Source organism: Saccostrea echinata, unplaced genomic scaffold, assembly GCF_033153115.1.
Source record: "Saccostrea echinata isolate AGI-Se365-2 ecotype Australia unplaced genomic scaffold, CSIRO_AGI_Sech_v1 ptg000019l, whole genome shotgun sequence".
Classification (NCBI taxonomy): Eukaryota; Metazoa; Mollusca; class Bivalvia; order Ostreida; family Ostreidae; genus Saccostrea; species Saccostrea echinata.
Window position 1 is genome coordinate 1,423,097 of NW_026889768.1, and position 13,797 is coordinate 1,436,893.

General features: G+C 31.9%; 1 protein-coding gene across 1 annotated transcript in view; it reads left to right on the top strand.

Moving 5' to 3' along the window:
- The first annotated feature begins 517 nt into the window (after positions 1-517).
- LOC133189726 (uncharacterized) overlaps positions 518-13,797 on the top strand; it is a 34,899-nt gene continuing 21,619 nt past the window's right edge. The window contains exons 1-2 of the mRNA XM_061325128.1: positions 518-1,148; positions 7,850-8,004. Of these exons, the coding sequence (XP_061181112.1) occupies positions 523-1,148; positions 7,850-8,004 (781 nt within the window). The 5' untranslated portion in view covers positions 518-522. The remainder of the gene's footprint in view (positions 1,149-7,849; positions 8,005-13,797) is intronic.

The following is a 13,797-nucleotide window of genomic DNA, read 5'->3' on the forward strand; positions in this document are numbered from 1 at the left end:
ACGATTTTTGTGTCCGCCGATTAAATTACTGAACAATGTTCTACCGAACGAAATGAACGCGTGCGATTGACTGGCATGATCCTTTGACCAATCAGAGCACGAGTTTGCGTACACTTTTCTGCCTTTCACTGGAAATAATCATAATTACCTATAAGTATCACCGCAGTTCTTTTGTTGTCTTTTCAAAACATTCCCAGGTATATCAGTAGGCAGTCGAACCAAATCGTTGATGTAGGTAGCAAAGATTTTTTTGAAAAATTGACAGAAAATCAGGACCCAGTGAACAACTTGTTGCCTAATTTATCATAGAAATTGTATACCGGTAGATACGTAAGCGTGTAGTTCAAGTTGTGAGTAGTTCCTCCACAGAACCTGTGATGAGACTATTGGTGTGATAACATATATTTACACTTCTTTCAGTGAAGTGCAAACGGTGCAAATAGATAATTTCTAACCGCGCGGTATTATTTAGCGCGAAAGAAGGGTAGAAACTGAGAACAGATAAATCGGCGTGATAAAAGGATGGCAAATACTGTGAATTTTAACAGATACAGTGACCAACAAGGGGACATATATGACGCACAGAGCGAATCCTGCCACACATCGGAGTCGCAGTTTCCGATCCTATCCACCCTGAAGCCTTACTATTGCCAGGATTATCTTCCCCAGGACACCGTCCAGGAATCAACATCACCTATCACTCAGTATGGACAGCATCCTTTGGACAATCAAAGCCGGGATAAAAATTTTGATGAACCCGATTCTATAAATCCCGTATCTACGGGCTATACTCCTCCTCGGGAGGGGCCTGGGGCCAGTTATGCCTGCCTGCAGCCAGTGGTATCTCAGACTCGCATGAGCGACACTCCGTATTCGCTTCCGTACAGTCAAAACGACAGTTATGGCTACGAAGTGGACCCCATGCATTATTACAGCAACCCCATGTATACTCAGCCCTCCCAACACCAACCCACATCCTCCCCACTCCATATGCCTCCTTCCAACTCGGAGGCAGTCGTGGCTCCCATGCAATCTACCGCATCCATCCCTTCGAATTCTTTTAATCCATGCATCTATTTATGTAACAGAGAGTTGTGGATCAAATTCCATCAGCATACAACCGAAATGATCATCACCAAACAAGGAAGGTATGACGGTTTTGTAAAAAAAAAAAAAATAATAGATTATTGCACTCGCACTATTTTGTCTCCATCTGCATGTTCACGTTACTCTCCTATAATAAAAGCAAATAAATTGATAAATGAATCAAATGATAAAATAATAAAAGATAATGAATAAATAAACACAATAAAAAATAAATGAAGGAATAAATTCATTTATAATTTAATTTATTGATGAATTAATCAATGGTTATATATGTTTAGAGCAAATTTTATTTTTGCCTTTTTTTTTGGGGGGGGGTGTTGATATTGTTTCCTTTTTGCTATTTTTCGAGATGATACGCAATGGTGAGAGGGTATCTTGTTTATATTTTAGCAGGTCTGGTCACAATCTCTTGAATTCAGCTATTTAACATAAATTAGAGATAAACTTGCCAAACTTTTCTTTTTCAAAATGGATTCTTTTTTGACTATAATATAAGTGTTTTTTTTTTAAATTAAAAACAAAACAAAACGAAAAATTTTTCAGATAACAAGAAATGAACTTTTGATTATTAATCATGACCAATATTTAAAGAATTGGACTCTTATCCCCTTTTTAATGAAAATTTTAACAATGAATTCCCACAGTCAAGTAAGCTCAAAAGATTCCAGTGGTTAGCTGTGATGCTTTAGTTCAGCTGACTACCTAGTTAATATAATTGGGATATTAATGATGAATATATACATATCGTCTTTGGAGAAAAATGGTGAATTAACTAAAATTTTCAGCAGATATGCATTTTTTTCATGAAGAAACTATATAAAGAACATGAATCAAATTGACTTCTAAAATAGGAATTTCTAAGAACTAAATCTTACCAAATAGCAGGTTTTAGATGCATGTATTTTGAGCACTTTTGCAAAATTAAATTTTACAAAAAATTCATGATCGAGATGTTTTTTAGAATACCGACACAACATCTATTTTCTATTGAAGAAAAAAAAACCACACAAACACCTTAAAACTTAGGACCTTAACTTGTGATTGCGCACACTAATATTCATAATTTTTGGAGAGCTGGGTGGATAAATTATTAAAGTCAGAAAGTGATGGGGGAAATGAAAGCAAGATAGTATTCCATATATAAAAGATAGTATTCCATATACAAAAGATAGTATTCCATATTCTAGTATGTAGATCATATAAAACCTTGTCTGATAAAAATCGTGAATATTCAGCTTATTTACGTTGAATGAATGAATTAATTGAAAGGCGCGAATGATAATCTTCTTAAAAGAAAGGTGTTACATTGCATTATTGATTGGAAACAATTATATATATATGTGAAGAGAGGAACTAGTAGTTAGTTATAAAAACTTGTTTCCAATCCTTTTGATTTACTCAATAAAATATGTTCAAAACAAAAGTATAGGTGCGTCGGGATGCGTATATCGGTTTGTATACATGTAAGAGGAGCGGCCAATCTCGTACAAGCTAGCGTTTTTTGAAAAGTATCTAATAATTTATGACGATATATTAAAATTTTGATCTTTTGTTTACATCTAAATTTATCATTCGAATTTCTTTCTTTCTTTTTTTTTTAATTTGAAAATGTTCTTCAAATTGATATAAATACATGTGTTTGAGAAATAATATTGTTTTAGTTTCTTGTACATCTTCATTATTATTATTTCTATTATTGTGATTCCGAATTCTGTTGTACTATTCTCGTATATATATATATATATATATATATATATATATATATATATATATATATATATATATATATATATATATATATATATAACTTTCATACCGCTAACAATTTTAAAGAAATTGGATATCTCCCTAGGAAACTTTGAAAAAATGAACAAAAAATCTAAAAGCGATACAGGAGAAAAGAAAGGAGATAAATGCAGAAAAAACTCGTATCTTATAATCTATAAAAACAACACAACAACGCTGTTACTGAATAGATCAAACATTTTGGAATCTTTTGTAAACAAATCTATAGTAGCTAAATGTCATATAAACATTATGCCTAATGTTTTCACACAGATCAAGAAATAAATAGTTCCAAATAATTACGTTTTCTTACCTGGACTAAAGCATACATTGCTGCATACATTGCTGTTCAAACTTGATAACTTCGATTCCATTTCTCTATTAACTGTTGATGATCATATCATGTTAATATCATTCTAGCGAAAGCGTCATAATATGCTACACATTCTAGCCCGACTGAGATTTTTCTTGGATAGAGAATCTTTAGAAAATTTATATTTTTCATTTGTTAGACCAATTATTGAATATGCAGACATTGTAAAAATATAACAAACGGTCTATCTGATAAATTCGGGGGGAAAATTATAGAGACAGCTCGCGAAGTCATAGGTGCGACAATTGTTTTGATATTGATTGTTTGAGTTGGATACTTTGCACAAAAGAAGAAGAAACACACACACACACACTATTATCAAATTCCAAACTATGGTGTACAGAAGTACTGCAGATTACACAAACAACTAAAAACTTTGCTGAAGCACACTATATGATTCGGGATTTTTTCCTTTAATACCAATATTTTTAAACATGTAGTATCACTGTTATCAACATTCAAAAGATTTGAAACTTATCAGACTCCTTTTTTGGAATAATTGTACAATGGCTGTATTATTCTATTTGAAAGTTATGAACGTATATCCCCTGACATCCTCCCTAGAATGTTTATATCTGTATTTGCATTATTTTATAACTCATCGAATATTTGTTGATTTATTATTTCTAATTTAATTTGGAATATCTTATTTCCGAATCCTGTTTACATTATTCATTGCGTATATAAATGAAATAAAGTTAAAACTACATTTAAAACTGTAATATATATATATATATATATATATATATATATATATATATATATATATATATATATATATATATATATATATATATATATATATATATATATATATATATATATATAATATGGCTACCGATTAAACAAAAAATAATTACACATAAAAACTTTAAGATGTGCTAATGAATATAAGATTTTCTTTTAGTTAAAATTGAGTATATTGATTTTTTTTTTTTTTTTAAATTCAAAAATATATCTGTAGTGATTGCATCGTAACATTTCAGTCTTAAGTGTGTGTCAAAGTATCGCCCAATGATGCATATACAAATATATGTGATAGGAATCCCTTCAATGAAATGGTTGTCTAACAGTGTGTTCATCTCTTAAGTGGATGTGTCTTTTTTCACACTGTGAGACAGACGTTTTGTATAGACAAGAGAAATTTAAAATTCTCAGAAATTCGCCAGATCAATTACACATACCACTGTTTAAAACTTTTATGTCTAACCATCAATGAAATGAAAACAAAGAATGTACTTGTGATTTCAACTGCACATGAATTATTTATTAAGAAAGGCAGTTCAAACAGGTATATAATAATTTAAAAAAAACAATATTCATAATTGATTAATATTCAGAATTTAGGAATTTCCAAAGATATATATATATATATATATATATATATATATATATATATATATATATATATATATATATATATATATATATATATATATATATATATATATATATATATATATATATCAGGGATGGGGTCAATTACTTTAAAAAGTAATTAATTAAATAATTAAATTACAATTACTTTGACTTTTTCTTCAATTAAATTACAATTAAATTACAGGCTTTCTAAGATGTGTAATTAATTAAATTACAATTACTTTGCAAAAGTAATTAATTAAATTACAAATTACATTTTTATTTTTTTTGAAAATTTTTATAATCCTTGTCAATGAATATACAGAACATCATTTATTTGTATACAAGCTCAGCCTCTGCACAAAGAGTACAAGAATAATATGCTATAGGCACTGTGTATCATTGTGGTTTAATTTATTAATTATATTTATTTACAAAACATTAAAGAATCTCTTAAAGAATTATTCGAGATCAGATTGATGCAGTTTCCACCACACAAAACCTACATGTACACAAATTGCATGGATTATGATATTTGATTAAAAGTGGGTATTTTAATACAGTAAAATGAGTCGCAACATAACCCCTCAAATTAAATATTTCCTTTGAAGGTAACCTGAACATCCTAAATTGCTATTTATGTTGAATAAGTTTACTTCATAAATAATACTTGTACAGATAAAAATTCATTCATAAAAATCTGTTTAGATGTTAAAATAATTATCAAATTGAAAGTTTACCTTTTCTAAAGCTAGCGGAGCATTTTGAATTGAAATAATTATCTCCATTGGCTTTGTCTTCTAAATCATGAAATGAATATCTCTTTAGGGGAGTTGATTTGTTTTGATTGCAATTTACAGCTGTGATTTGGAGGGTAATTATCTCTTCCCAACAAGAGAGAACTTAATTAATGACACACACCTTCTTTTTCTTTATCACTGATCAAACAACAAAGATTGAAATATAATAAATGTGTGTTTTATAGCTGAATAGACCTAAGAAGGGTGGTTCAAAATTCAGATTTATGAACATAAATCAAATAAATCAAAATTTACATAATGATTAGAAAGAAACCAGATTATTATTATCAAGCCAATCATTTAATTATTTGTTTGTAAACATTAACTTAAGATTTTGTTTTTTATATGAAGGATTGAGGATATGTTTTACAATAAAATAAAAACCCAGTAAAATGGGGAGGTAGTAGTGACAGTATATCATGAATGTGTATTATATAAAGTAATTGAATGTAATTGAAAAAGTAATTGAAATTACATGGTGTTTTTTCAGTGTAATAATTAAATTACAATTACAAGTAATTGAAAAAATGTTCAATTACAAATTACTTCCAATTACTTCAAAAAATGTAATTAATTACAGTCAATTACAATTACTTTTTTCAATTACCCCATCCCTGATATATATATATATATATATATATATATATATATATATATATATATATATATATATATATATATATATATATATATATATATATATATATATACTATATACACACACCAAGACAGCAGACGATACCGGCGACTGGTTCACGTAAATAGAATATTGACAAATTTTAATATATATATTTTCTTTTAGAAATTAATTAATAAATATTTACGATTAGCTACTTTTTAGACTAATTTTGATGCGTGTTTATTTAGAGCAAATGTAAAAGCTTTGCTCATTTATCATTATTTGTTTTTGTTTTGTTTTTTTTTTTTAATATGAAAAAGTAAATATAAAATTATATGGCACCTGCATATTTATTGTAAAGTAAAAGATACTTAAATAAAAACTATATTTTATTCGCTCAATTTTTACTGCGAATCGCTAATATTTGGGTCTGCATCTCAGAATAAACTCTAATCTCATAATGTAAGTTCCGCTGTCAAATAAATAAATGAATGAGTAAATAAATGTGCATATAAATAAAATATATATATATATATATATATATATATATAGGTAAATAAAAGGACTAATAAATGCTTAATATAAATAGAGCAGAGCAAAAAAAGTATTTTCTAAAAATTTTCTATTAATTCAAATAAGAAATATTGAATTAAGAAAAAAAATACAAATGTCTATATTTCTCACTCCTTGATAAAAGAGCAACATTATTTTTCTAAAAATTATTATTTTATAATACATGTAATATTTTTAGGGGTGATAATAGAATTACATTTATTGAAGCATTACATTTGGTGTTGGTGGTGGTAGTGGGAAGGGGGGGATTGCATGGTGTCACAAACACGCCTTGTATAGACAGACTGAAAAACGCGCATTATTATTTTTCTCTATTGTTGCCATCTATCTGATTGGCTCAAACTAGATCACTTGATCAAGTGTAAAAAGTCTTATAAACTGGGTGTTTCTATTTTAAGCCTATAAAAAAATTATAAACCTTGCTGTTTCTAAAACTGGAAACGTTCTTCGGTGAAGCAGCAATAGTGCTGACGTCACAATAGTCTTTATAAACTGGATGTTTCGAAAAACATATACTGCAGCTGCTGTTCGCAACTGTGACCTCATAATGCGAATGACATAACAATGCCTTATATGAGAAAGTATTCAGTATTAGAAACATAGATTTAAGACATTTCTTATTAACCATAAAAAAATAATAAAACAATTGTAGTCTTTTGATTCGGTACAATCTCTAGAGAAAGCATATCGACCTCGCACTTCGTGCTCGGTCGATATGCATTCTCTAAGGTCTATATCTAGGGATTGACCTCATCAAAAGACTATATTTGTATCATATATGTAAATTTGTATGCACGCATCACGTGGTCTATAGAAAGTCTCGATTCAGAAATTCATCATTTAACACTTAGTTTTACCGTTTTTACTACTGCTATTAATAGAAATTCAGAAATCTATTTTCGTAAACGGTTTATCACTCTAGAGTCACGTTTGCATTGCATTGGCATCGCTTTTAAGTTGTTTATGAGAAGTTAATACCAACTCTGAATATAAATAATATTTATATATCATATGTACATCTGACGCATCTAAATGTTGTTATTATTATCATTCATATTATTGAAACGTTTATATTTTTATCATTATATGACACACCCCCCTCCTCCAAAAAAAAAATGAGCCTGCTATAAGTACATACTTAGTTTCGGTTCAATTCCATTTGAATGGTTACTTAGTCAATAGGATCGATATAATTTCACTGAGCAAATAAAATATAATTTGAATATTTATTAGGAGGATGTTTCCAACGCTACAGTTCAGCCTGAATGGTCTGGACCCTCACAAACAGTATAATGTTTTTGTTGACATGATTCTGGCCGATCCGCATCACTGGAAATTTCAGAATGGCAAGTGGGTCCCGTGCGGACAAGCAGAGCAGCTTTCACAAAGTAAGTGATACCCCCTTGTGACTTGCTGGGTTACCTTATTTTATTATATAGATGTAGATTTGGTGGTATTTAAAGTAGCTGCTTTCTTAACCCATTAAATTCTTTCACCCTTCAAGGACAATATAAAAACCTCGGCAATAAAGCCATGTAAGTGACAGGTAAAGTTTTTGGTACTACATAATCATATGAGTGTAAGTTGTTCTGAAAAAAAATCTTATTTCATTGACCTTAAGTTCAGTTCCTTTGTACGGTTTGAAATGTGTGTCGAAATGTGCCGTCTAAATGTAAATGTAAATGTTTACATTTCATTACGTGAGTACGTTGTGAGTACGGATATTGCGGATTGTTGCGGTATGACACGGATTGGCTCCGCGGAAACATTGTTCAGATTGCAAAGGAGTAGAAACGTTGTTTATGGAGCGGGTACGGAGAATGGCGTTTCTGCCACGTCTGGACGGATTGTTGAGCGGTATCACAACAAATCTTGCGGTATGTTGACAGAAAATATTCCGGTGCTGTTGGAAGCAATACAGTGAAAACGAACGTTTTTATCCCGGTTCTGGATTGCGATTAGAGGAAGGCTGACCCACCGCAGAGAACTTCGATGAATTAAAAGAATAAAAGAAAAACTTAGAAAAGAAATAAGGAAAAACAGCATGAAAATGATTTAAAGATAATTGAAGTAATAAAGAAAGGAAAAGACGTTTTTCCCTTTCTTTCTATTTGATCATATCCGTATATTTATCAATTTTTATTCAGTTTAAACCAGATTCGACGTATTAATATTTATTATCCCCCTCCCTCCAAAAAAAGAACAACAATAAAACCAAAGAATAAAACAAACAAGCAACAACGAAAAAAAAAATCGCCCCAGTATGAATAGTCCCTTTGTTTAATTCTGAAATGTTTTAATTCTATATACAATAGTTCATTTACCATTTCATAGTTAATGCAACTATTATTTTACTACAGTTGACTATTATGTATACACCAAATTTACTTACTATTAGGACAATAGCAAGTTTATTGTCCCACAAGACAGCAACTATATCCCGAGGCGCAGTAGTTGCTGTCGAGGGGGGAAATAAACTTGCTATTGTCCTCATAACAGTAAAATTAATAGGTGTTTTATTATATCAAAGTAGATTTTACTTGTGTCTCATCACGATCCGGATAAAACCAGAAGAGTTCCGAGATGAAACACGAGGGAAATAGAATATTGCCGGTGAATAGTTCGATGAATATTTCACCATAGGAAAATACTATTCAACGATAAAGACTGTTAGCAAATAAATAGCAGGTTTATTCGTTATATCTTTGTAAAGAAAAAAAATACTGAGGTATAATAAAGTTGACTATAGCACATACATGTACTTTAAAACTTTAATACGGAATTTTGATTTTAATTACTTAAAATTTTTCCCCGAGAACTTTTTTTTTTAAAATTTAGATCAGAGCATCAAGATATCTCAATTTTCACATCTATGATGGTTATTTGAATACGTATAAACATTTTTCCCTCTTGATATAACAGAGAACAAAATGAAAAAAAAAAAATGAATTTCATGGTAAAAATACTTTTGATTCCATATCGTAAATACTTTGATATTTTAATTCAATTTTTTTAAAGGAAAAACTCTGATACTTTGATTTACTATACTTAATCTTATTGTAGTTAACTTTCGTGTACTATACGGGTGCTCCGAAAGATATATTTTTAAAATAATAATAATAATGTAAAAGTGATGACATCGTGAGACCGTTACCACCTCTATCTCACGGAGAGTTTCGTAATAAAAACGCATGCGTGGGAGCGTCACCCTACTGAGACCGACATCAAATTGCCAGATACCGTCTTTCTTTTCGCCACGGATTCGCTTCACTGCACTGACTCCGTATAGAAAACGTCCTGCCACCGTGTAACCACCGCCGAGCAGAGCTTTGGGGTTGCTGCGATGTCTAAACAGTGTCAATTCGGCATATAAGGTACCGGAATGGAGTATAAGATATCAGTATACCTCAGAAAAAAACGAGTAAAATTGATGCAAAACATCAAATCGGCCGCAAATAAAATTGTGCATTTCAAAAAGTACTTCACAATTAAGCATCCAGGGAAAGTACAAGATATTCGAACCTGAAAGTGGGATAGTTTTTTTTATTTCAGACTGTCTTCAACGCAAAAACTAAATAAATAAATATTAATAAATAAAAGATAAAATAAAATAAGAATAAATGATTAGAAATTTTAGTACGTTTGTTCATCAAAATTGATTCATCGATTTAATAAAGTCAGAGATAATCTTGTCATCAAGATATTCAGATCGCAAGAGATGAACCACGTGCTGATACCCTGGATCGAGTGGGGTCTGTCAGCTAACATCCGCAACTGTACTCGGCAATGCTGGTACCGGACATCCATGACTGTACCTGCTCACTAATATCAAAAAACGGAATGTCAGAGCAAGATTTTCCGGATTGTTCAACGTATTAAACTATATGTTGTTAATTAAGTATGGATTGTTTTTTTTAATGAAAAATACGAAATGTGTTATTATGGAGGAAAGAAAATTTCTGATTTCAAATAAATCTACTTTATGGAAGGCTATAATCGCCAAAAGGTAACGATAACTGGCTTAGTGCATATATCGAGGAAAATATAATTATGTAAACTTGACTATGCCTAAATCCATTGTATGGATCGCTATAATCTCTAAAAAGTAACATTTACTACAGCGTACATTTTGTATACCTGTGCCTAATATACAACATCTGCGACTGTACCTGTGCCGTACATACACACTACCACTGACTCAACCCGCGCTTGATTAATAGCATCCACGACACGAAATTCTGTGGATTTTCTCCGATTTAGATTTAGACTGAATTCAATCAAAGCGCAATTAACGCTTATCTTTATACATGTATTACCCATGACAGTGATACCGAGACAAACGATGTCAGCAGTGCTTAGGGAAGGGTCCAAAACTTTTACAGATTTAAAATTAAAGCTTTAAAACTTTATGTTCGGAGAACAATATGAGCCAGATCTTTATTTTTTTAGGGGGGGGGGGGGGGGACTGGGGGCATGATTTCAATTTCCTACGTGCTCAATAACAATGGTGAATTTAATGAAACATGCTAGTATAATTATTGAAAATATACGAGTAAACAATAAACAAAGTAAAATAAAAAAGAAATTAAAATAAATATTGGAATTAATTTGTAATCCTTAATTTTATGTTAGAAAGTATAAGTACTTCACAATATTATTAATTTCACCCATTTCATTGATCACGCAAGTGGTGTCAATGAAAAACACAGGTTTTTCCCATAAATATATGTCTTACGATATACATGTATACGGGTGGAATGGGCTGCTCCACGCGTTTTCAATGTGTTATATATAAACATATCAAGAGCACCCCAGGACGTAGCCTCCTATGCCCTGAAAAAGAGTAGTTCCTGACAAAAAAAAAAACCCCTTTATTTATTTACAAAGTACATAAAATTTACTAGGCACAGGTGTCAAAGTTGTAAAAATAGGCTGGAAGAACCCCCCCCCCCCAAAAAAAAAAAAAAAAAAACAAAACAAATTCTCAAAAGAAAATAAAAATTAATTATATATGCATGGAACAATTTAAAACATCTTGACTGGTCGATAACTGTGGTGTGATACCTGAAATATGCAGGGCATTAAAATAATTGATCATATTAAAGGGAATTAATGATATAATTATCTATAACATCCGAAGAAAATATTTTATAAGTAAATATTTTTATTAGATCCACCTCTTTAAGATTCTGCAATAATTTGTCTGGAGTCAATCTATAGGGAATATCGGTGAATAGCGTTAATAGCACCTATATTGAGTTCAGCTCAAAGAAAATCGCATTTCTTGGGATGCAACATCCACAACTGTGCCTGTCCTGACAACTCTAGAAATTTTACACCATGATTGTACCGGTGCCTGATTGACAACATCCACGACTGTACCTGTCCAGTACACACACTTTATTCTACATCCGTGACTGTACCTGTGCCTTATAAACAACATCCACGACTGTACCTGTGCAGTATACACATCTTACTCTACATCCATGACTGTACCTGTGCCTTATAAACAACATCCACAACTGTACCTGTCCTGACAACTCTAGAATTTTACACCATGACTGTACCGGTGCCTGATTGACAACATCCACGACTGTACCTGTCCAGTACACACACTTTATTCTACATCCATGACTGTACCTGTGCCTTATAAACAACATCCACGACTGTACCTGTGCACATATACATACTTTATTCTACATCCATGACTGTACCTGTGCCTTATAAACAACATTCACGACTGTATCTGTCCAGTACACACATCTAACTCTACATCCATGACTGTACCTGTGCCTTATAAACAACATCCACGACTGTACCTGTCCAGTACACACACTTTATTCTACATCCATGACTGTACCTGTGCCTTATAAACAACATCCTTGACTGTACCTGTGCAGTATACACATCTTACTCTACATCCATGACTGTACCTGTGCCTTATAAACAACATCCACAACTGTACCTGTCCTGACAACTCTAGAATTTTACACCATGACTGTACCGGTGCCTGATTGACAACATCCACGACTGTACCTGTCCAGTACACACACTTTATTCTACATCCATGACTGTACCTGTGCCTTATAAACAACATCCCTGACTGTACCTGTGCATATATACATATTTTATTCTACATCCATGACTGTACCTGTGCCTCATAAACAACATCCCTGACTGTACCTGTCCAGTACACACACTTTATTCTACATCCATGTCTGTACTTGTGCCTTATAACAACATCCCTGACTGTACCTGTGCAGTATACACATCTTACTCTATATCCAAGACTGTACCTGTGCCTTATAAACAACATCCACGACTGTACCTGTGCATATATACATACTTTATTCTAAATCCATGACTGTACCTGTGCCTTATAAACAACATCCACGACTGTACCTGTCCAGTACATACACTTTATTCTATATCCATGACTGTACTTGTGCCATATAAACAACATCCTTGACTGTACCTGTGCAGTATACACATTTTACTCTACATCCATGACTGTACCTGTGCCTTATAAACAACATCCACGACTGTACCTGTGCAGTATACACATCTTACTCTACATCCATGACTGTACCTGTGCCTTATAAACAACATCCACGACTGTACTTGTGCATATATACATACTTTATTCTACATCCCTGACTGTACCTGTGCCTTATAAACAACATCCTTGACTGTACCTGTCCAGTACACACACTTTATTCTACATCCCTGACTGTACCTGTGCCTTATAAACAACATCCACAACTGTATCTGTGCATATATACATACTTTATTCTACATCCCTGACTGTACCTGTGCCTTATAAACAACATCCACGACTGTACCTGTCCAGTACACACACTTTATTCTACATCCATGACTGTACCTGTGCCTTATAAACAACCTCCACGACTGTACCTGTCCAGTACACACACTTTATTCTACATCCATGACTTTACCTGTGCCTTATAAACAACATCCACAACTGTACCTGCGTATGACACACACTACATCTATGACTGAACCTATGCCTTATAATCAAGATTTACACACAATAAACTTCACCGGGTTTAAAAGGTACGTATTGTATACTGTATTTGGACCATCCTACCATAAAAACAACAATATTTAAACAATTTTATTTCACTCACAAATTTTGATCTTTAAGGACATAGGCAATGTAG